The sequence below is a fragment of the Pleurodeles waltl genome, chromosome 8 (assembly GCF_031143425.1).
Source record: "Pleurodeles waltl isolate 20211129_DDA chromosome 8, aPleWal1.hap1.20221129, whole genome shotgun sequence".
NCBI classification, from domain to species: Eukaryota; Metazoa; Chordata; class Amphibia; order Caudata; family Salamandridae; genus Pleurodeles; species Pleurodeles waltl.
Genome location: NC_090447.1, coordinates 1,309,190,196 through 1,309,211,335, shown reverse-complemented (window position 1 = coordinate 1,309,211,335; position 21,140 = coordinate 1,309,190,196). Strand labels below are relative to the sequence as shown.

The window sequence follows — 21,140 nt, the reverse complement described above, 5'->3', positions numbered from 1 at the left end:
TCACCGAAGATCTACCTTTAGAGAGAAGGCATCACTCTTCTGCATCAAAGACCCAAAAGTTAGTGAAGTCCAGTTCACTGACTGGCTGTTGACCAAGCAACCAGATACCACAGCCGGACCAGATTTCACCCGGAGGTCTAACCCTGAAAGTGTGGTAAGTTTAGTGCCACTACAACCTCCAGTGGCTGAACCGTGCAATAGCGGGGGCAATGGACCCCGAACTTTGGACACCCACAAAGACAGTCCGCTCCAGACTGCAAAAGGACTAGGAGGTGACTTCAGAAAACACCAGGAACTCCCACCAGAGTGACTCTGCTGACCTGCAAGCGGCCCTTAAACTGACCTACCTCCTGCTTATAAGGGCGCCTATGTGCAGAGCTCTTGACTCACTGATTCACTCCGCACCTGGCTGCCCTGTGCCCTGCACGGAAGATCCATGTGTGTTCTAAGGGTACCCTACTTCTTGTGACCTCGACACTCCAAGGGAACCCACCAGACTAATCTTGAGGTCCACTTGTACAGTACTTTTCCAAGTGGTCCCCAGCAGTGGCCTTGCACCAGCTACAAGACTTTCTGCAGCTGCTCCAGCTGAAACCAGCAGCCGCCTGAACTTCTCCAGCTGGTCCACAGGGCCCACCGACGACCTTGACCTACAACCAAGAGGAAACATTGATAAACGCATTGCCTGATTTTATATATTTATTTTCAAAGTATTTCTCCATTGATTCCTGTGGTGCGTAAATACGCACAGAACTGAGGCATTTTCTAAATATTGATAAATTCATAACTTAAAAAGTGCTTACCCGAATTTGATGATCTTGGTCTTAAAATGTTAGAAAAAATCTGAAGTATTTTTGTAAATTGGTCTTGAGTTATTCTTTTGAGTGTGTATTCTCATTTATCGATACTGTAAGTACAACAAATGCTTTGCACTTATCCAGGATTAGCCTGACTGCTCGACTAAGCTACCATAAAAATCTGGGCTTTATGTGGTCTATTTTTTACCTCTGTAAACCAACGTGTGGTTGCCTGGACCCTCTGCACAGTGTGCAACATTTTGCACACTACGTAGAGGGCCAGCCTCCTAAAGTTACATTACGTGAGTGAGCCCATCTCATCCAAGTCTTAGAATTGAGTAGGCAGGTTCCGGGCATGGATAGTACTTCTTGGAAATGAGAACTAAAGATAAAAGATATAGGGGGTCATTCCGACCGGGGACGGAGGAAGCACCGCCAACAGGCTGGCGTTGCTTCTGGGGCAATTTTGACCGCGGCGGTAAAGCCGCGGTCAGAAAAGGGGAACCGCCGGTTTCCCGCCGGTTTTCCCCTGCCCCAGGGAATCCTCCATGGCGGCGCTGCAAGCAGCGCCGCCATGGGGATTCCGACCCCCTTCCCGCCAGCCTGTTCCTGGCGGTTTTCACCGCCAGGAAGAGGCTGGCGGGAACGGGTGTTGTGGGGCCCCTGGGGGCCCCTGCAGTGCCCATGCCACTGGCATGGGCACTGCAGGGGCCCCCTAACAGGGCCCCATTAGGATTTTCAGTGTCTGCAAAGCAGACACTGAAAATCGCGACGGGTGCCACTGCACCCGTCGCAGCATCCCAACTCCGCCGGCTCCATTCGGAGCCGGCTTCATTGTTGAGGGGGGTTTCCCGCTGGGCTGGCGGGCGGCCTTCTGGCGGTCGCCCGCCGGCCCAGCGCGAAAGCCAGAATGACCGCCGCAGTCTTTTGACCGCGGTGCGGTCATTCGGCGGTTCCCTCCAGGCGGGCGGCTCCCGCCGCCCGCCGGGGTCAGAATGACCCCCATAGTTCCATATGAGTCAATTGCTATGTCATGATGCGTTTGGGATAGTTTACATGGGGCAGACGTGGAGTTTTCTTTAGCCTCCTTTTCTCCCCAAGTGTTATAGAAACTACGGAATCGACCTACATGAAAGAACTGAAGGGCAGAGACCGTAATGCTGTGCATTTATTTATACCTTTGTAAATACCTTAGAAACATATAGAGTAAAATTTATGATCTTCCTCAGGACTTTACAGCCTCTAAAAATCCTGAATTGTGATGATAAATTGTATTGCTGACATTGTAATGAATGACTTTTAGCAATCCAACTTAAAATTTTGCTTTATGTAATACTGACATCTTTGCCTTTCTTTGCTGAAAAATAGATTCTGCACAAGCTGACAGCAAGGGCATTAATTCGAGATTATGAAGATGGAATTCTTCATGAGAAAGAAAATGAACACGAGGTTTGTAATCAAGGGTTTACTTTTCTGCTGCTTTCTGTAGTATTCAAAAACAAATATATCAATCAGATAACTTTATTAAACAGTGTTTGTTATATTTTTGTTCAAGCATAAGTTAATATATTACATAGTGGCACAAGTACTTTAGTGGCAATCTTGTACACAATATTATCAATATACTATTGCCTTGTACCAGGGAATTACATATATGCAATTTATTTTATGTACACTCTGTTATTATGACACTGAGAATATATAATCTTCCATATATATGGAATATCTAATCACAAAAGGCATGTGTTAAGAGGTTCTCAGGTGCATTATGTTATCCCCCTCATACACCTCCCGTTTCTTTTCAGGTCAACGTTTGCCCCCAAGCCCTCAAATTTAGCTTCTAAATGCCATCAGGAATTTTCATGCCTGCTGTTGTTGGCTAAGGCTTTCACTCTGCAGTTTGTGTACATTGTAATTTTATATGTACATGAACTTTGGCCCAGGTTTTCAAAAATGAGCAAGTGTGAGATTGCAGGAAGCTGGCTATCTGTGTGGTGTAGCGAACGTAAGGGTACACTATGCAGATAGTACAGGTGACCCTTATTGGTTTGCAGGGCTAAAAATTATAATCCTGAAAGCTCTCTTTTGTGGTAGTGTGGGTGAGGAGTTAGGTTCATCAGAGGGTAGTGCTAAGCATTTGTTGAACAAAGTCAATAAATTAGACACACACTCAACCAATGTTTCGAAAAAGTTACTTTGTTTGTATCATGTTTTAACACCAAAGAACTTCAAAGAAGTTAAGTACCATTGAAGTTATATCAATTTAGCAAGTAAATAACACTTCTACTCAAATGCTCTTTTACGCAGTAAAGACTTGTATGTACTTTTACTGCAAGGGGGTCCTTACAGTCAGTTCTCGGGGGTCCCCTGTAGGTTGAAGAGTGCTAGGGTTGCAAAGTCACTTGGAACACCGGCAGTACAGTTTTACCTGCCCTGGGACAACCCAGTGCAGTGGTGCTGGTCGAGTCTGGTGCCGTGCACACTGCACAGCTGGCGAAGAGGGGTGCCACCTGGAAATAGACTAGTTAGGTGGGCATCTCATCACGGCACTCGGTCGGTGGGGGTCCTGTGAGCAAGGGAACACAGTCTGTTGTCGTGAACCTGGGCCGGTGCAGGTGCAGTGGGTCTTTGTCATTGGTGCTCCTGCGTCAAGGCGCCCACAGTTTTTTGGGAGACCTGCAAAAAAGAGGGACAGAACAAGGCAGTGGGGTCACTCTACGGGATGGCCTCTGAAATGCTGATGACCATTAACGGCTGGTCTCTGGTTACAGCGTCAGAGTCTGTTCTGGACTCAGATAAGTGTTGGTAGTTGCAAGGGGTCTGGTACTGCAGGCAGTGGTGCAGTTCGACACCAGTAGGTCCTGGGGCCTTCTCACTTGGTGGGGAGACGGGTTGACCCTGCTGGAGATTGGTGACCTCTTCCTGGGCAGCTGCTGAATCGGTGGACCCTGTGGTCAGCAGAACAGTGAACTGGGCATTGCAGTTGGTGTCTGCAGAATGCTGAGAAATGACTCCTCCATTCCAAGGAAGACTCTGATGACTAGGTGAAGTCCTGGAGGCCATCCAAGGTTTTTGGAGGATGCACAGCTGCAGGCTAGATCGCGTTTGTCAGAACAAGAGCAGGTAAGCAGGCAGGGATTTGAGGCAGAAGTCTACCAGCTGACCTCAGTTCTAACTTTTTAGGCTCTTCTTTGTCCTCTTCTTCTTGGGTCAGGCGAATCTAAGTTCCTGGTGTCAGAGAGCCACCTAAATACTCAACTTAGTCGCGTTTAGGGGAGAGAAGGGCAGTAGCCATTGGTCTACCTAACCCTAGGGTGACTACACCCCCTACATGCCCATTTCCCTTGGGACGTGGGAATAACCCTGTTCCAGAATTCCTAGTTCCACCACAAATGAGATGGTGGAACCCTTCCGTAAGTGCCCACTTCGTGTAACCCACCTTGGTGGTGTGACTAGCCCAAAGAGTGGTCATGCCTACTGAATAACACATTTTCCACCTGTCCTGGTGCCAAATGGATCTCAGGGAGCGGCAACTCCCAGATCTGGGGGAAGCCGGGGTTGCATACCAAAGGAAGTAGGGTTTTTGAAGTCCCTGGCCTTGGTATGCAGATTCACTAGCCATCCTGCTGGAGGAGGTGATATCACCTTCCTCTGGAGCAGGCATTGCTTCTGACCTCTTGAGAGTGTAACTTTAGCAACACAAAACGATGATGGATGGAGTGCTGAACAATGCAAACACTCATCGCCAGTCACAGATCTGGGTTAAAGCCATTGTTCTTTTGCTCACCATGCCACCCCTGTTCGGACCCAGCCATATGCAAATCAGTCTTGACCCTGTTCCTGGTGGGAACAGTCCAACCCGAACTGCCAAGCCAGGTCCTCACTGGACCGGAAACAAGCATCCTGGGACCAGTTACAGGGTATCACCCTTCATCAGCCATGCTAACTTGAATCTAGAGGGCCAGTGATCACGTGCCCGCGTTTGGGCATACTCTTCCCACCTAGGGCAACTTTAGCAACACAAAAGGAAGATGGATGGAGGGCTGAACAGTGCAAACACTCACCCCCAGTCACAGATCTGGGGTAATCCATCGTTCTTTTGCTCACCATGTCACCCCAGTTTGGACCCAGCCATATGGAAATCAGTCTTGACCCTGTTCCCAGCCCAAACTGCCAAGCCAGGCCCTCCCTGGACCAGAAACAAGCATCCTGGGACCGGTTTCAGGGTATCACCCTTCATCAGCCATGCTAACTTGAATCTAGAGGCCCAGTGATCACAGGCCCATGTTTGGGCATACTCTTCCCACCTAGCACAACTTCAGCAACACAAAAGGAAGATGGATGGAGGGCTGAACAGTGCAAACACTCACCCCCAGTCACAGATCTGGGTTTAATCCATCGTTCTTTTGCTCACCATGCCACCCTGGTTTGGGCCCAGCCATATGCAAATCAGTCTTGACCCGGTTCCTCATGGGAATAGTCCAGCCCGAACTGCCAAGCCAGTCCTCCCTGGACCGGAAACAAGCATCCTGGGACCGGTTTCAGGGTATCACCCTTCATCGGCCAGGCTAGCTTGAATCCAGGGTCAAGACTGATTTGCATATGGCTGGGTCCAAACTGGAACGGCATGGTGAGCAAATAAAACTAATGGATTAAACCCAGATCTGTGACTGGGGGTGAGTGTTTGATTTGCTCTACATTCCGTCCATTCACTGTTCTTTTTGTCTCTTGAGAGTGTGGGCTGTCATCTCCAGAGGGTCAGAAACATATCTGTGATTGCAGGCTGGTCAATACCAGTCAGCCAGCACACTAGAAGACAAGAAGGTTTCTGGGGGCACCTCTATGATGTGCCCTCTGAGTACACGTCATAATAAATCCAAGACTGGTATCAGTCTGGATTTATTAAGTGGACATGCTTGATACAAAACACAATAGGTTTCAGTGAAGCCATTATGTAGCTGGGGAACTCATAAAGATGAGTGCCCAATACATACCTTAAGATGGCTTCTCTGTTCACTTCCAACATCCAATAAACAAACTAAACATCATAGAGGTATAGCTGCTTGTGCAGATGTCCTCACATCAAATATAATGCACCCTGCCTTAGGGCTTTAATGCCTGCTGTAGGTGTGGCTTACATATATTTAGATACAGTGAGTGGAGCGTGTCACACAGTTTGTGTGCCGTGTTGTATTTCGCATGTCTTGCACCATGACACTGGCAATGGCACGCTGTGTGTCCTTTTTAGGGTGGTCCCTGAGGGTGCAGTCCTTAAGGACTCTGTCTAGTACCCAGGACCTAGGTACCAGGGGTACCATTTACTAGGGACTTACAAAGGTACAATAGTCTGTGCCTATTGTACACAATTTACCTTCTTTTAGGGAAAGAGCACTGGCACTGGGCCCCTGTTTTGCTGAAGGGCTCCTGGAGAGTCTAGCGTTTCAAAACTCAGCAGAGAGATGGAGCTGACCTCCTACAGCCTCACAAACCTCCTCCTGACGTGCTGCTTACTTGCTTGGCAACAACATGGCATCCTGGTCAGATGCGGTTAGTGCCTGCAGATGTAGGGGGGGTAGCTCCTCCACCCCAAGGGAGATGCCACTTGGTTGTTGAAGTTCTGGACACTCCTCCCAGGGAGGATGCACAGCTTTTGGACGAGTCAGATCAGCACAGTTGACGAGGTTCCAGCAGCAAGTCAGGGCTTTGCACCAAATGTTGGCGAAGTCCTCAGTTCTTGCAGTGACTGCTCTTCTTATGTCCTCCTTTGGTTTCCAGTAGTTGAATCTGAAGTCCTGGTGTCCGAGGAACCCCTAAATACTGAATTTAGGGGTGGTTGGGGGAGTGTATAGTAGTCGCCAAGGAGCTACTTACTCCTGGGCTAACTACACCCCCTAGATGACATCTTTCTGGGGAGAGTAGACATTTTCTTGACCTAGAATTTCTAGTTCCACTCAAAAGAATATGGTGGAACCCTTCTTTGAGTATTCACTTCAGGCAGCCCATCTTAGGGGTGTAACCTAGAAGTGGAACACGCCTCCTGCATAACCTGTTCTGGTGTCAAATGGGCCTCAGCCACGGGGTGGTGTTCTCCAGCACTGGGGGAAGGTAGGTTCATATACCAAAGACAGCGGAGGATTTGAAGCTCATGGCCTTCATATGCTAAATCTCCAGCCATCCTGCTGGAGGTGGTGTGATAATTTTAATCTGGCGCAGGTATTGTTTCTGTCCTCTGAGAGCGCAGGGGGTCAGAAACATGTCTGTGGTGGCAGGCTGATCGGTACCAGTCAGCCAACACACTAAGGGACTATTAGGTTTTCGGGGGGCACCTATAAGGTGCCCTCTGGGTGCATGTCATAATAAATCCAATACTGGCATCAGTATGGAATTTTTTTAGATGAGATGTTTGATACCAAACACCAGTATTTCAGTGCAGCCATCGTGTAGCTGGGTAACTCCTAATGACCAGTGCCCAGTACATGTCATCAGCATGGCTGCCTGTACACTTGCAATATCTAGCAGTGGAATTTTGCATCACGAGAGTACATCTGCTCATGCAGGTGTTCCTTTACATGTAATGCAATGCCCTCTGCCTTAGGGCTCTAAGGCCTGCTGTAGGAGTGAGTTACATCTATTACATGCAATGGTTGTGGGCTTTGCACACAGTGTGTGCAATGTTGTGTTTTCAAAACGATTTGCACCATTTTATGTATTCTGCAATGGCAGTCTACGTGCACTTTGAGTGTGAGTCACTTAGGGTGGCATAATACTTGTTGCAGCCCTTGGGGACCCTCTTTAGTACCCAGGCCCTGGGCACCATGGGTACCATTTACCAAGGACTTACAAGGGTGCTAAAATGCTTGCCAGTTGGGTTACAGTTAGACATTTATCTTGCCCTAAGGGAAAGAGCGCTGGCAGTGAGGGCTGGTTAGCAGGGACCCAGTGCACTTTCAGTCAAAAAGCATCAGTACTAGGGCAAACAGTGGGGGTGATCATGTGATAAAGGGCACTTTCCTACACAGTGAACTAGTAAAACAATCAACAATGTACTAAGGCAAAGTATGTTTGTAGTTAAGGTGTTTATTAATTAAACTAGTGAAATTCATAGTGGGATTGTTGAAGAACATAGAACTAAAGAATTAGATTTTGTGTTCTGTATGTAACCACTCACTATCAGAAGCCAACGATTGATGGCAAAGAGGCTATGCTTAGAAAGAACGATGTTCCCTCTAGCCTGTGGAAAGAAAGCATACGGGTTGTTTGGTATAGGAAATGTCTAATACCATGTGTAGGTGTTGATGATATACCCCTGTTGAGGTTCTTATTAAGTGTATCTTGTAAATACCAATTTGAGCAATATTATAAGGTGTGCAGGAGCACTACACTCATATTTTGTTCCTTATTAAAGGCCTAGGAAAATGTGTGCAGGAAAAACTTCCCCCCTGAATAAGGGAAACATGTGGTGCACAAACATGGAGTCCTACAAGTATTCCCTGGAATTAGGAATGCTGTGATAATACTGCACCCCTCACTACCACAACCCCACAATACAGAATGTGGCCCTCATTCTGACCCTGGCGGTCGGCGGAGAGACGGCGGTCGGACCGCGAACAGACCGGCGGTATTAAAAATGGCATTCTGACCGCGGCGGTCCCCGCCGCGACCGACCGCTACTTCTCCACTCCGACCGCCACGGCGGTCATGACCGCGGGGCTGGAGTTTGCGCACTCCGGCCCGGCGGTCGTCCCAAGACCGCCAAGGGTATTATGACCCTGCCTACCGCCGCGGTTTCTTGCGGGCGGGAACCGCCGTGCGAACCATGGCGGTAAGCACTATCGGGGCCAGGGAATTCCTTCCCTGGCACTGATAGGGGTCTCCCCCACCCCCCACTACCCACCCGAGTCCTCCCCCCACACCCTCCACCCCCCTGCCACCCCCCAGAGGTGGTACGAACCCCCTCCCCACCCCCACCCCGACATGCACATACATGTACCCCGACATGCACACACCCCCAACATGCACATATACACACCCCCTACACACACATACACAACGGGGACACATACCCGCACACATACATGCCGACATGCGCACCTGCCGAACAGCACACATTACCCATAGACACAGCAGCACCCCCCGCCCGCATACACGCACTCACACACCCCCTCTACACACTCACACGCACACCCCCATGCACGCCCACATCACACAACACCCCCCCACCCCCTCCCCTCACGGACGATCAACTTACCTTGTGCGTTGGTCCTCCGGGAGGCGACGGGAGCCATAGGGACGTGACCGCCAACAGAAGACCGCCAACAGAAGACCGCCACACAGAAATGTGGGTCGTAATTCTGTGGGCGGTGTTCTGCTGGCGTGGCGGTGGAGGTTGATCAGTCTCCACTTTCCCGCCGACCGCCAGTGTGGCTGCTGGCGGTTTTCCGGCGGAACGCTCCCAGCGGTCAGAATGCGCACAGCGGCACACCGCCGCGGTCGGCGGTCTTCACCGCGGCGGTAACTCAGCGGTCTTGCGAAAAGACCGCCAAGGTCAGAATGAGGGCCTATATGTGTTGTTCAGAATAGTGCACTACTTTGGTATTCAAGAAGGACCTAACTCATTTCATGAGTAAGAGCAAAAAAGGACTTGCCATTTCCCAAGGAGTGCTTGCTCATATGTACTCTGTCCTGCCATTGAAGCTCTGGACATCCCACTTCCCAATGCAGAAGCAGTGATATGTAGTGGCTGATTAAGAGCACATTGATAAAAGACTTGAATATGTTCTGCAATAGAGCTCTTAAAGACAGGCATCTGTGGTGTCTTCACAGTTTTATGAGGGAGGACTTGATAATGGTCTGCTCTAGTCCTGTCTGTTCAAAATAATCAGATCTGGAATATGCGTTTACTATAGTAAGTATTGACTGATACACTGTCTATGTATTTTCTGTAGTTGTGAAAATTGTCTTTATATGATTATAATGTGTTTGAATTTCTTCCTAGATGAGGAAACAAATGTTAAAATTAATGATAATTGAACTCAGCAAGGAATATTCCATTGTGACCCAGTTTACAAGTTTTGTGGCTATTGAGAAGAGGGTATGTAAAAATTAATTTCTTTGCTGAAAATAAATGTGGTTTAAAAGTATTTTAGAGTTGATCTTTTGACACGAGCTGAGTGATTTAGGGCTTAATGTTGTGTTACTGCATTGACTAAAGCAGGTGCATATGACTGGAATACTTATTGCATTGTTAATAAAAGCCCTTGCCAATCACAACGAACGCACACAAATATTACATTGAAATACTTGAAGACACTAAAATACACACATTAAAGATTAAAACAGTATCAGTTAAAACAGAATTAATACCTGGGTATTGTCTTCAAATACTTTTGCAATACAATGCTATCAAACAGTGGCTGCGCCAGAATATTTCATAAAGAATTGCTATAGCTGTTAGTTGGAACTTTAGAAGCTGCTATTAATTTAGTTGAAACAAAGTTTAAAAACGTAGTTAAACCTCTTACTTACTGCAGGTCTGTTGGATTAAATATTCTTTGATTACTAAACCCAAAGGTCTGATGTCCACAATTCGGAATGATGGAATTAAAAAATGTCTCTCTCTGATATGACCCTCTGGATTCAATTTGAGATTACAAATTGTTTTGCCCGATCTGGGGAGGTTGGGGCCCGAGTACAGCAAACTTCATCTCCCAGCAGTCCTTGCCGGCCAGTCAACCTATGCAGATGCCAGGAGGCGCCTGCTTATTTTCCAGCTGTAACCCCTCCCACCCCTCCCCCGCAGCATGAGATTCAGTTTGGTATGAAGGATAAAAAATTTGCTAGCTATCGCACCAAGAACTTTCAATTCTATTAATGACACAGAGAAGAGGATTATGCTTCTCTTTCTTTACTACTCATTAAAACAGCAGCCAATCACAAAACAGAAAATTATAAACTACATTTCCCATGTTGCACATCTCAATGTCACCACCAATCATATCTCTCCAGGCCCTATTAGAGCCCCAAACAACATCCTGAAGTCCTCTTTCTTTGCACAGGAACACAACTTGGAGCAACCTCCTCCGATAACACTTGTAGTATCTCAAAATGAAGAAAAGTCCTCGAACACCTCAAACCATTCCGAACTTCAACCTCTCAACAGGCGAATGTCTACTTCATTCTGCTTTCTGCTGAGTTCCTAGGATAACCAGACAAAATATCAGAGAAACTTCCATAATTCCACCTTTACAATGTCAGGGAGGGAAGACAAAATATATAAACATTACAAATATACAGAAGTTAAGTGCTGACGTAAGAATACATGATAACCATACAGTATCAAATCCTCAACTGGGTGGGATAATCCTCGCCTCAGTGTCCTTAATAGAATTGAAAATTCTTGGTGCGACAGTTGGCAAATTGCTTATTCTCTTACAGGACCGGAGGCTCAGATTATGCTAGTTCAAAGCTGATAGAAACACTCTTGTCGCAATATCAGCCACCGGTTTGTAATAAAACTGCTTGAAAGTAGAATCGGAGGACCAATCAGCTGATTTCATAATATCTTGAATAGTTACTCCCAATTCAAAGGACCTGGAGGCCATGGCCCCTCTAACTGAATGAGCACCAAACTGAGTAACGTCAATCCCTGCCTCGACCATCACGTCCCTTAACCATCTGGCAATGGTCGCAGCAGAAACCGGTTTGAAAGGTTTCCTCAATGAAATCAGTAATTGACCCTCGCTATTTGATCTGAAAACCCTCGTACATTCTTCATACTGTTTCAAACAACTCACAACGCACAGTTTTGAACTGAAAGGAAACGCAACGTACTCAATACTAGTTGACATTGTTTTCGTCCTTTTAGTAATAGAAAAAGAAACACCTTCTGGTGTAAACACTCTACCTGCAAGGTCCAGAGCTTTCACATCCGAGGATCGACGACATGCCGCAAGGCATAACAACATGGCCAGTTTCCCCGATAATTGTTTTCTCAACAAAAGCTCATTATCAGGCCATCTTTCAAACAACTTAAGCCGAGGCTAACGTCCCACAGAAATTTATATTTAGGCTTCGGAGGGTTAGAGACTCTAATTCCATTAAGAAGCTTAGAAATAATCGGATGCATACCTATCGGATTATTGTGGACTTTGACATGACCCGCTGAAATGGCAGAAGAAAATTGTTGATTGTCCTATAGGACTTGCCTTCCAACGCTTTTTGCAACAAAACATTTACTATCTCCACTATTCCTGCTTCCACGGGATCTACGTGCCTTTCAATGCACCAACTACGCCAAGCTCTCCATGCTGATGAGTATCGTTTCCTGGTAGAGGGAGCCCACGCTTTACTGATAAAACTCAAAGCTGAGTCCAAAAATCCTGGCAAACACCATTGTTGCCTGAAAGTATTCATGCCATGAGCGGCAACTGTCTCTCCATCACAAGAGGATTAAATTCCCCTTGGGGCCCCATCAGCATGTCCTAAGACCAAGGAAGGAGAAGGGGAGAGTTGCAGGCTAACTCCAGCAGAAGTGGAAACCACGGTTGCGCCTTCCAGACCGGAGTGATCAGAATCACCTCCGCCTCCTGCTTCTTGATGTGGGTTGCCACCCCCGGAATCATCGCGAAGGGAGGAAAGGCATAATTGAGGCTCCCCGACCAATCCTGGGAGAAAGCATCCGTGGCTCTCGCAAGAGGATCCGGCCTCCAACTGAAGAAATTCTCCAGCTGCCGATTCAGACGTGATGCAAAGAGATCTATCTTGCAATGACCCCAAATGTCCTGAGTCAGGCGGAATAGCTGGGGAAGCAGCTTTCAATCGCTGTGATCTTTGAGGTACCTGGAATTCCAATCGGCAATCACATTGGATTGCCCCGGAATGTTATCCACCACCACAATCAGTCTGTGAGACAGGCAATAATGCCAGAAATCTTTGGCTATCTCAGCTAACAGAGGGGATCTCGTACCCCCCAACTTGTTGATATAACCAACTGCTGAGATGTTGTCCATCCGCAAGAGTATGGTGCATGAGACTTTCTTTGGGGACAAGGTTTTGATCGCAAAGGAGCATGCTAGTAGCTCCAGACAATTGATGTGCAGTTGGAGCTCTTGTTGGGACCAACGACCCCCCGTGGCGACATTTCCGCACCTGGCTTCCCAACCCCACTGACTGGCATCTGATTCTATGATAGCTTCCGTACAAGAACTGAAGATGACCCTGCCATTCCAAGCATCTACTTGTGTCAGCCACCACCTGAGCTCTGTCTTGACCTCTTCTGTCAGAGGGACTCGCTCCGAGTACGTCGAACCCTTTTGCAAGTTTTGAATCTTGAGCCTCTGTAAGGCTTGATAATGCAAGGGAAAAATCGCTTGAATGGAGGAAGCCAAAAGGCCCACCAAGCGAGCTATCTTCCTCAAGGACAGAGACGTTTGTGTCAGGGACACCCTCAACTCCTTCTTGATGTCCCGAAGTTCGGCTCGGGAAAGATCAATTGAGAAGTCTCTGAGTTGATCACAAAACCCAGGAACTCCACTGATCTGGTGGGCACCCAAATCGACTTGGCCTTGTTTATGACAAAACTGAGATTTTAAAAAGAGAAACTGTCATGGCACCGTGCTGTTTCACCAACTCTAAGGATTGAGCCATGATCAATATATCGTCTAGGTATATTATCAGCCGAATCCCTTTCTCCCGCAAGTGAGCTACCACCGGCCTGAGCAGTTTGGTGAAGCACCAGCGTGCTGAAGAAAGCCCGAAAGGCAGGACCAACTATTCCAGACATTTGTCCTTCCATCTGAATTGGAGGAACTGTAGGAGGCTGGCCTGGCTTATAGTGGGTACCAAGGGTACTTAAACTCTGTGCCAGGTCCAGTTATCCCTCATTAGTGTAGACGAGGTGTTTCTAGCAGCTTAGACTGATAGAAAGTAGCTATGGCAAAGCAGCTTAGGCGGAACTAGGAGACATGCAAAGCTCCTACTATACCACTTGTATCATATGCAAAATATCATAAGAAAACACAATATACAGAGTTACTAAAAAAAAAAGTTACGTTATTTTTATGACAATCTGCCACAAGTATCTCAGTGAGTACCCTCAGTAAGAAGGTAAGCACTATACACAAGATATATATACACAAACCAAAATTAGGTAAGTAATAGCAAGAAAAGTAATGCAAACAGTGTAGAATTACAATAGGTTGCAATAGGAACACATAGGTATAGGGGCAACACAAACCATATACTCCAAAAGTGGAATGCGAACCACAAATGGACCCCAGACTTATGTGAGCTTGTAGAGGGTCGCTGGGACTGTAAGAAAACAGTGAGGGTTAGAAAAATACCCCACCCCAAGACCCTGAAAAGTAGGAGTAAAGTACACCTACTACCCCCAGAGAGCACAGAAGTCGTGATAGGGGGATCCTGCAGGAAGAACAAACACCAGCAATACAACAACAGTGGATTTCCGGACCTGAGTACCTGTAAGACAAGGGAACCAAGTCCAATAGTCGCGACATTGTCGAGAGTGGGCAGGAGCCCAGGAAATGCCAGCTGAAGATGCAAGGAAGCTGCCACCAGTTGGAAGAAGCTTGGAGTTCTGCAAGAAAGAAGAGGACTAGGGACTTCTCCTTTGGAAGACGGAAGTCCCACGTCGCGATGAAGCTTGCAGAAGGGTTTCTGTGCAGAATGACCGCCAACAAGCCTTGCTAGCTGCAAGAGTCGCGTTAGAGGTTTTTGGGTGCTGCAGGGGCTCAGGAGGGACCAGGATGTCGCCACTTGAAGGAGGAGCTAGAGGGGGCACTCAACAACTTGGAGAGCCCTCACAGAAGCAGGCAGCACCCGCAGAAGTACCATAACAGGCACTTAGAAGAAGAGTGAACCGGAGTCCATGAGAAGTTACAAAAGGGAGTCCCACAACGTCTGATGCCAACTCAGCGAGCTGGGCACTGCAGGACGGAGTGCTGGGGACCCAGGCTAGGCTGTGCACAAAGGAAATCCTGGAAGAGTGCACAGGAGCCGGAGCAGCTGCAAATCACAGGGAACACAACTTTGCAATCTAGCGTGGGGAGGCAAGGACTTACCTCCACCAAACTTGGACTGAAGAGTCACTGGACTGTGGGAGTCACTTGGACAGAGTTGCTGTGTGGCAGGGACCACGCTCGTCAGGATGAGAGGGGACCCAGAGGACCAGTGATGCAGTCTTTTGGTGCCTGCGTTAGCAGGGTGAAGATTCCGTCGACCACAGGAGATTTCTTCAGAGCTTCTGGTGCAGGGTGAAGGCAGGCTACCCCGGAGCATGCTCCACCTGGAAACAGTCGAGAAAGCCGGCAGGATGAGGCACTACAATGTTGCTGGTAGTCATCTTGCTACTTTGTTGCGGTTTTGCAGGCGTCCTGGTGCAGTCAGCGGTCGATCCTTTGGTAGAAGGTGAAGAGGGAGATGCAGGGGAACTCTGATGTGCTCTTGCATTTGCTATCTGAAGAATTCCCCAAAGCAGAGACCCTAATGAGCCAGAAAAGGAGGTTTGGCTACCAGGTTAGGAGGATTGGCTACCAAGAGAGGTAAGAGCCTATCAGAAGGAGCCTCTGACATCACCTGCTGGTACTGGCCACTCAGAGCAGTCCCGTGTGCCAGCAACACCTCTGAATCCAAGATGGCAGAGGTCTGGGGCACACTGGAGGAGCTCTGTGCACCTCCTGTGGGAGGTGCAGGTCAGGGGAGTGGTCACTCCCCTTTCCTTTGTCCAGTCTTGCGCCAGAGCAGGGCTGGGGGATCCCTGAACCAGTGTAGACTGGTTTATGCAAGGAGGGCACCATCTGTGCCCTTCAAAGCATTTCCAGAGGCCAGGAGAGGCTTCTCCTATCATGCCCTTAACACCTATTTCCAAAGGGAGAGGGCATAACACCCCCTCTCAGAGGAAATCCTTTGTTCGGCCTTCCTGGGACTGGGCTGCCCAGGCCCCAGGGGGGCAGAAACCTGTCTGAAGGTTGGCAGCAGTGGCAGCTGCAGAGAAAACCCCAGAGAGCTAGTTTGGCAGTACCTGGGGTCCATGCTGGAGCCCCGGGGATGCATGGAATTGTCACCCCAATACCAGAATGGTATTGGGGTGACAATTCCATAATCCTAGACATGTTACATGGCCATGTTCGGAGTTACCATTGTGAAGCTACACATAGGTATTGACCTATATGTAGTTCACGCGTGTAATGGTGTCCCGCACTCACAAAATCCGGGGAATTTGCCCTGAACGATGTGGAGGGACCTTGGCTAGTGCCAGGGTGCCCTCACACTAAGTAACTTTGCACCTAACCTTCACTAAGTGAGGGTTAGACAAATATGTGACTTACAAGTTACTTAATTGCTGTGTAAAATGGCTGTGAAATAACGTGGACGTGATTTCACTCAGGCTGCCGTGGCAGTCCTGTGTAAGAATTGTCTGAGCTTATGCAGAGATGGGCAGCATCTGTGCCCATCAAAGCATTTCCAGAGGCTGGGGGAGGCTACTCCTTCCCAGCCTTTCTCACCTTTTCCAAAGGGAGAGGGTGTAACACACTCTTTCTGAGGAAGTCCTTTGTTCTGCCTTCCTGGGCGAGGGCTGCCTGGACCCCAGGGGGGCAGAAACCTGTCTGAGGGTTTGGCAGCAGCAGCAGCTGCAGTGAAAACCCTGGAAAGGCAGTTTGGCAGTACCCGGGTTCTGTGCTAGAGACCTGGGGGATCATGGAATCGTCTCCCCAATACCAGAATTGTATTGGGGTGACAATTCCATGATCTTAGACATGTTACATGGCCATGTTCGGAGTTACCATTGTGACGCTACACATAGGTAGTGCCCTATGTGTAGGGCATGTGTGTAATGGTGTTCCCGCACTCACAAAGTCCGGGGAATTTGCCCTGAACAATGTGGGGGCACCTTGGCTAGTGCCAGAGTGCCCACACACTAAGGGCCTCATTCCGACCCTGGCGGTCATAGACCGCCAGGGTGGAGGCCGGAGGTAGCACCGCCAACAGGCTGGCGGTGCTACATGGGCAATTCTGACCGCGGCGGTAAAGTCGCGGTCAGAAAAGGGCAACCAGCGGTTTCCCGCCGGTTTACCCCTGCCCAAGGGAATCCTCCATGGGATGGGGATTCCGACCCCCTTCCCGCCATCCTGTTCCTGGCGGTTGTTACCGCCAGGAACAGAATGGCGGGACCGTGTCTCGTGGGGCCCCAGGGGGCCCCTGCAGTGCCCATGCCACTGGCATGGGCCCTGCAGGGGCCCCCTAACAGGGCCCCACATAGATTTTAAGTGTCTGCGTGGCAGACACTGAAAATCGCGACGGGTGCAACTGCACCCGTCGCACCCCTTCCACTCCGCCGGGCATCCTCATGGAAGGGGGTTTCCCGCTGGGCGGGCGAGCGGCCTTCTGGCGGTCGCCCGCCCAGCGGGAAACTCAGAATTACTGCGCGGTCTTTTGACCGCGGTGCGGTATTCTGACGGCGGGACTTTGGCGGGCGGCCTCCGCCGCCCGTCAAAGTCAGAATGACCCCCTAAGTAACTTTGCACCCAACCTTCACCAGGTGAAGGTTAGACATATAGGTGACTTATAAGTTACTTATGTGCAGTGTAAAATGGCTGTGAAATAATGTGGGCATTATTTCACTCAGGCTGCAGTGGCAGGCCTGTGTAAGAATTGTCAGAGCTCCCTATGGGTGGCAAAAGAAATGCTGCAGCGCATAGGGATCTCCTGGAACCCCAACACCCTGGGTACCTCAGTAACATCTACAAGGGAATTATATGGGTGTACCAGTATGCCAATGTGAATTGGTAAATTTAGTCACTAGCCTGTTAGTGACAAATTTGGAAAGCAGAGAGAGCATAACCACAGAGGTTCTGGTTAGCAGAGCGTCAGTGAGACAGTTAGGCATCACACAGGGAACACATATAGGCCGCAAACTTATGAGCACTGGGGTCCTGGCTAGCGGATGTGAGAAAGTAGCCTCTTTCTAGCCTTGTTACCCCCACTTTTGGCCTGTTTGTGAGTGTATGTCAGGGTGTTTTCACTGTCTCACTGGGATCCTGCTAGCCAGGGCCCAGTGCTCATAGTGAAAACCCTATGTTTTCAGTATGTTTGTTATGTGTCACTGGGACCCTGCTAGCCAGGACCCCAGTGCTCATAAGTTTGTGGCCTATATGTATGTGTTCCCTGTGTGATGCCTAACTGTCTCACTGAGGATCTGCTAACCAGAACCTCAGTGGTTATGCTCTCTCTTTACAAATTGTCACTAACAGGCTAGTGACCATTTCACCAATTCACATTGGCATACTGGAACACCCTTATAATTCCCTAGTATATGGTACTGAGTTACCCAGGGTATTGGGGTTCCAGGAGATCCCTATGGGCTGCAGCATTTCTTTTGACACCCATAGGGAGCTCTGACAATTCTTACACAGGCCTGCCACTGCAGCCTGAGTGAAATAATGCCCACATTATTTCACAGCCATTTACACTGCACTTAAGTAACTTATAAGTCACCTATATGTCTAGCCTTACCTGGTAAAGGTTAGGTGCAAAGTTACTTAGTGTGAGGGCACCCTGGCACTAGCCAAGGTGCCCCCACATTGTTCAGGGCCAATTCCCCGGACTTTGTGAGTGCGGGGACACCATTACACGCGTGCACTACACATAGGTCAATACCTATGTGTAGCTTCACAATGGTAACTCCGAATATGGCCATGTAACATGTCTAAGATCATGGAATTGCCCCCTCTATGCCATCCTGGCATTGCTGGCACAATCCCATGATCCCAGTGGTCTGTAGCACAGACCCTGGTACTGCCAAACTGCCTTTTCAGGGGTTTCACTGCAGCTGCTGCTGCTGCCAACCCCTCAGACAGGTTTCTGCCCCCCTGGGGTCAAGACAGGCTTGTCCCAGGATGGCAGAACAAAGGACTTCCTCTGAGAGAGGGTGTTACACCCTCTCCCTTTGGAAAATGGTGTGAAGGCAGGGGAGGAGTAGCCTCCCCCAGCCTCTGGAAATGCTTTCATGGGCACAGATGTGCCCATTTCTGCATAAGCCAGTCTACACCGGTTCAGGGACCCCTTAGCCCTGCTCTGGCGCGAAACTGGACAAAGGAAAGGGGAATGACCACTCCCCTGACCTGCACCTCCCCTGGGAGGTGTCCAGAGCTCCTCCAGTGTGCTCCAGACCTCTGCCATCTTGGAAACAGAGGTGCTGCTGGCACACTGGACTGCTCTGAGTGGCCAGTGCCACCAGGTGACGTCAGAGACTCCTTCTGATAGGCTCCTTTAGGTGTTGCTAGCCTATCCTCTCTCCTAGGTAGCCAAACCCTCTTTTCTGGCTATTTAGGGTCTCTGTCTCTGGGGAAACTTTAGATAACGAATGCAAGAGCTCATCAGAGTTCCTCTGCATCTCTCTCTTCACCTTCTGCCAAGGAATCGACTGCTGACCGCGCTGGAAGCCTGCAAAACTGCAACATAGTAGCAAAGACGACTACTGCAACTCTGTAACGCTGATCCTGCCGCCTTCTCGACTGTTTTCCTGGTGGTGCATGCTGTGGGGGTAGTCTGCCTCCTCTCTGCACTAGAAGCTCCGAAGAAATCTCCTGTGGGTCGACGGAATCTTCCCCCTGCAACCGCAGGCACCAAAGAACTGCATTACCTGTCTCCTGGGTCTCCTCTCAGCACGACGAGCGAGGTCCCTTGAATCCAGCAACTATGTCCAAGTGACTCCCACAGTCCAGTGACTCTTCAGTCCAAGTTTGGTGGAGGTAAGTCCTTGCCTCCCCACGCCAGACTGCATTGCTGGGAACCGCGACTTTTGCAGCTACTCCGGCCCCTGTGCACTTCCGGCGGAAATCCTTTGTGCACAGCCAAGCGTGGGTCCACGGCACTCTAACCTGCATTGCACGACTTTCTAAGTTGGTCTCCGGCGACGTGGGACTCCTTTGTGCAACTTCGGCGAGCACCGTTTCACGCATCCTCGTAGTGCCTGTTTCTGGCACTTCTCCGGGTGCTACCTGCCGCTGAGAGGGCTCCTTGTCTTGCTCGACGTCCCCTCTCTCTCCTGACGCAATTTGCGACATCCTGGTCCCTCCTGGGCCACAGCAGCATCCAAAAACGCTTACCGCACGATTTGCAGCTAGCAAGGCTTGTTGGCGGTCTTTCGGCGGGAAAACACTTCTGCACGACTCTCCACGGCGAGAGGGATCCGTCCTCCAAAGGGGAAGTCTCTAGCCTTTTTCGTTCCTTCAGAAACCTCAGCTTCTTCTGTCCAGTAGAAGCTTCTTTGCACCCACAGCTGGCATTTCCTGGGCATCTGCCCATCTCCGACTTGCTTGTGACTTTTGGACTTGGTCCCCTTGTCCCACAGGTACCCTCGACTGGAAATCCATCGTTGTTGCATTGCTGGTTTGTGTCTTTCCTGCATTTTTCCCCTAACACGACTTCTTTGTCCTTTGGGGAACTTTAGTGCACTTTGCACTCACTTTTCAGGGTCTTGGGGTGGGCTCTTTTTCTAACCCTCACTATTTTCTAATAGTCCCAGCGACCCTCTACAAGGTCACATAGGTTTGGGGTCCATTCGTGGTTCGCATTCCACTTTTGGAGTATATGGTTTGTGTTGCCCCTATCCCTATGTGTCCCCATTGCATCCTATTGTAACTATACATTGTTTGCACTGTTTTCTAAGACTATACTGCATATTTTTGGTATTGTGTACATATAACTTGTGTATAATTGCTATCCTCATACTGAGGGTACTCACTGAGATACTTTGGCATATTGTCATAAAAATAAAGTACCTTTATTTTTAGTATATCTGTGTATTGTGTTTTCTTATGGTATTGTGCAAGTGACACTAGTGGTACTGTAGGAGCTTCACTCGTCTCCTAGTTCAGCCTAAGCTGCTCTGCTAAGCTACCATTATCTATCAGCCTATGCTGCTAGACACCCTATACACTAATAAGGGATAACTGGGCCTGGTGCAAGGTGCAAGTACCCCTTGGTACTCACTACAAGCCAGTCCAGCCTCCTACAGCGGATCCCAGTGAAACATAACAAACACACTGATAACATAGTGTTTTCACTATGAGCACTGGGCCCTGGCTAGCAGGATCCCAGTGAGACAGTAAAAACACCTTGACATATACTCACAAACAGGCCTAAAGTAGGTGTAACAAGGCTAGAAAGAGGCTACTTTCCTACAGGAACCGACGGTGAGGATGCCAAATAGGAATTGTCAGATACGCATGCTTCAGGTCCAGACGCATGATCCAGTCTCCCGTCTGGAGTAAATCAGGAAGAAGATGAAGGCCTTCTGTAGGAAGTTGGCTCTGTATATACTAT

The 21,140-nt window shown here is 49.0% G+C and overlaps 1 protein-coding gene across 4 annotated transcripts in view; it reads left to right on the top strand.

Moving 5' to 3' along the window:
- The window catches only part of PARP4 (poly(ADP-ribose) polymerase family member 4), a 1,744,976-nt gene that overhangs the window by 1,011,834 nt on the left and 712,002 nt on the right, over positions 1 to 21,140 (top strand). For all 4 annotated transcript variants that reach the window (XM_069202293.1, XM_069202292.1, XM_069202291.1 and 1 more), the window contains exons 28-29: positions 2,166 to 2,246; positions 9,793 to 9,888. In XM_069202293.1, coding sequence (XP_069058394.1) covers positions 2,166 to 2,246; positions 9,793 to 9,888 — 177 coding nt within the window. The remainder of the gene's footprint in view (positions 1 to 2,165; positions 2,247 to 9,792; positions 9,889 to 21,140) is intronic.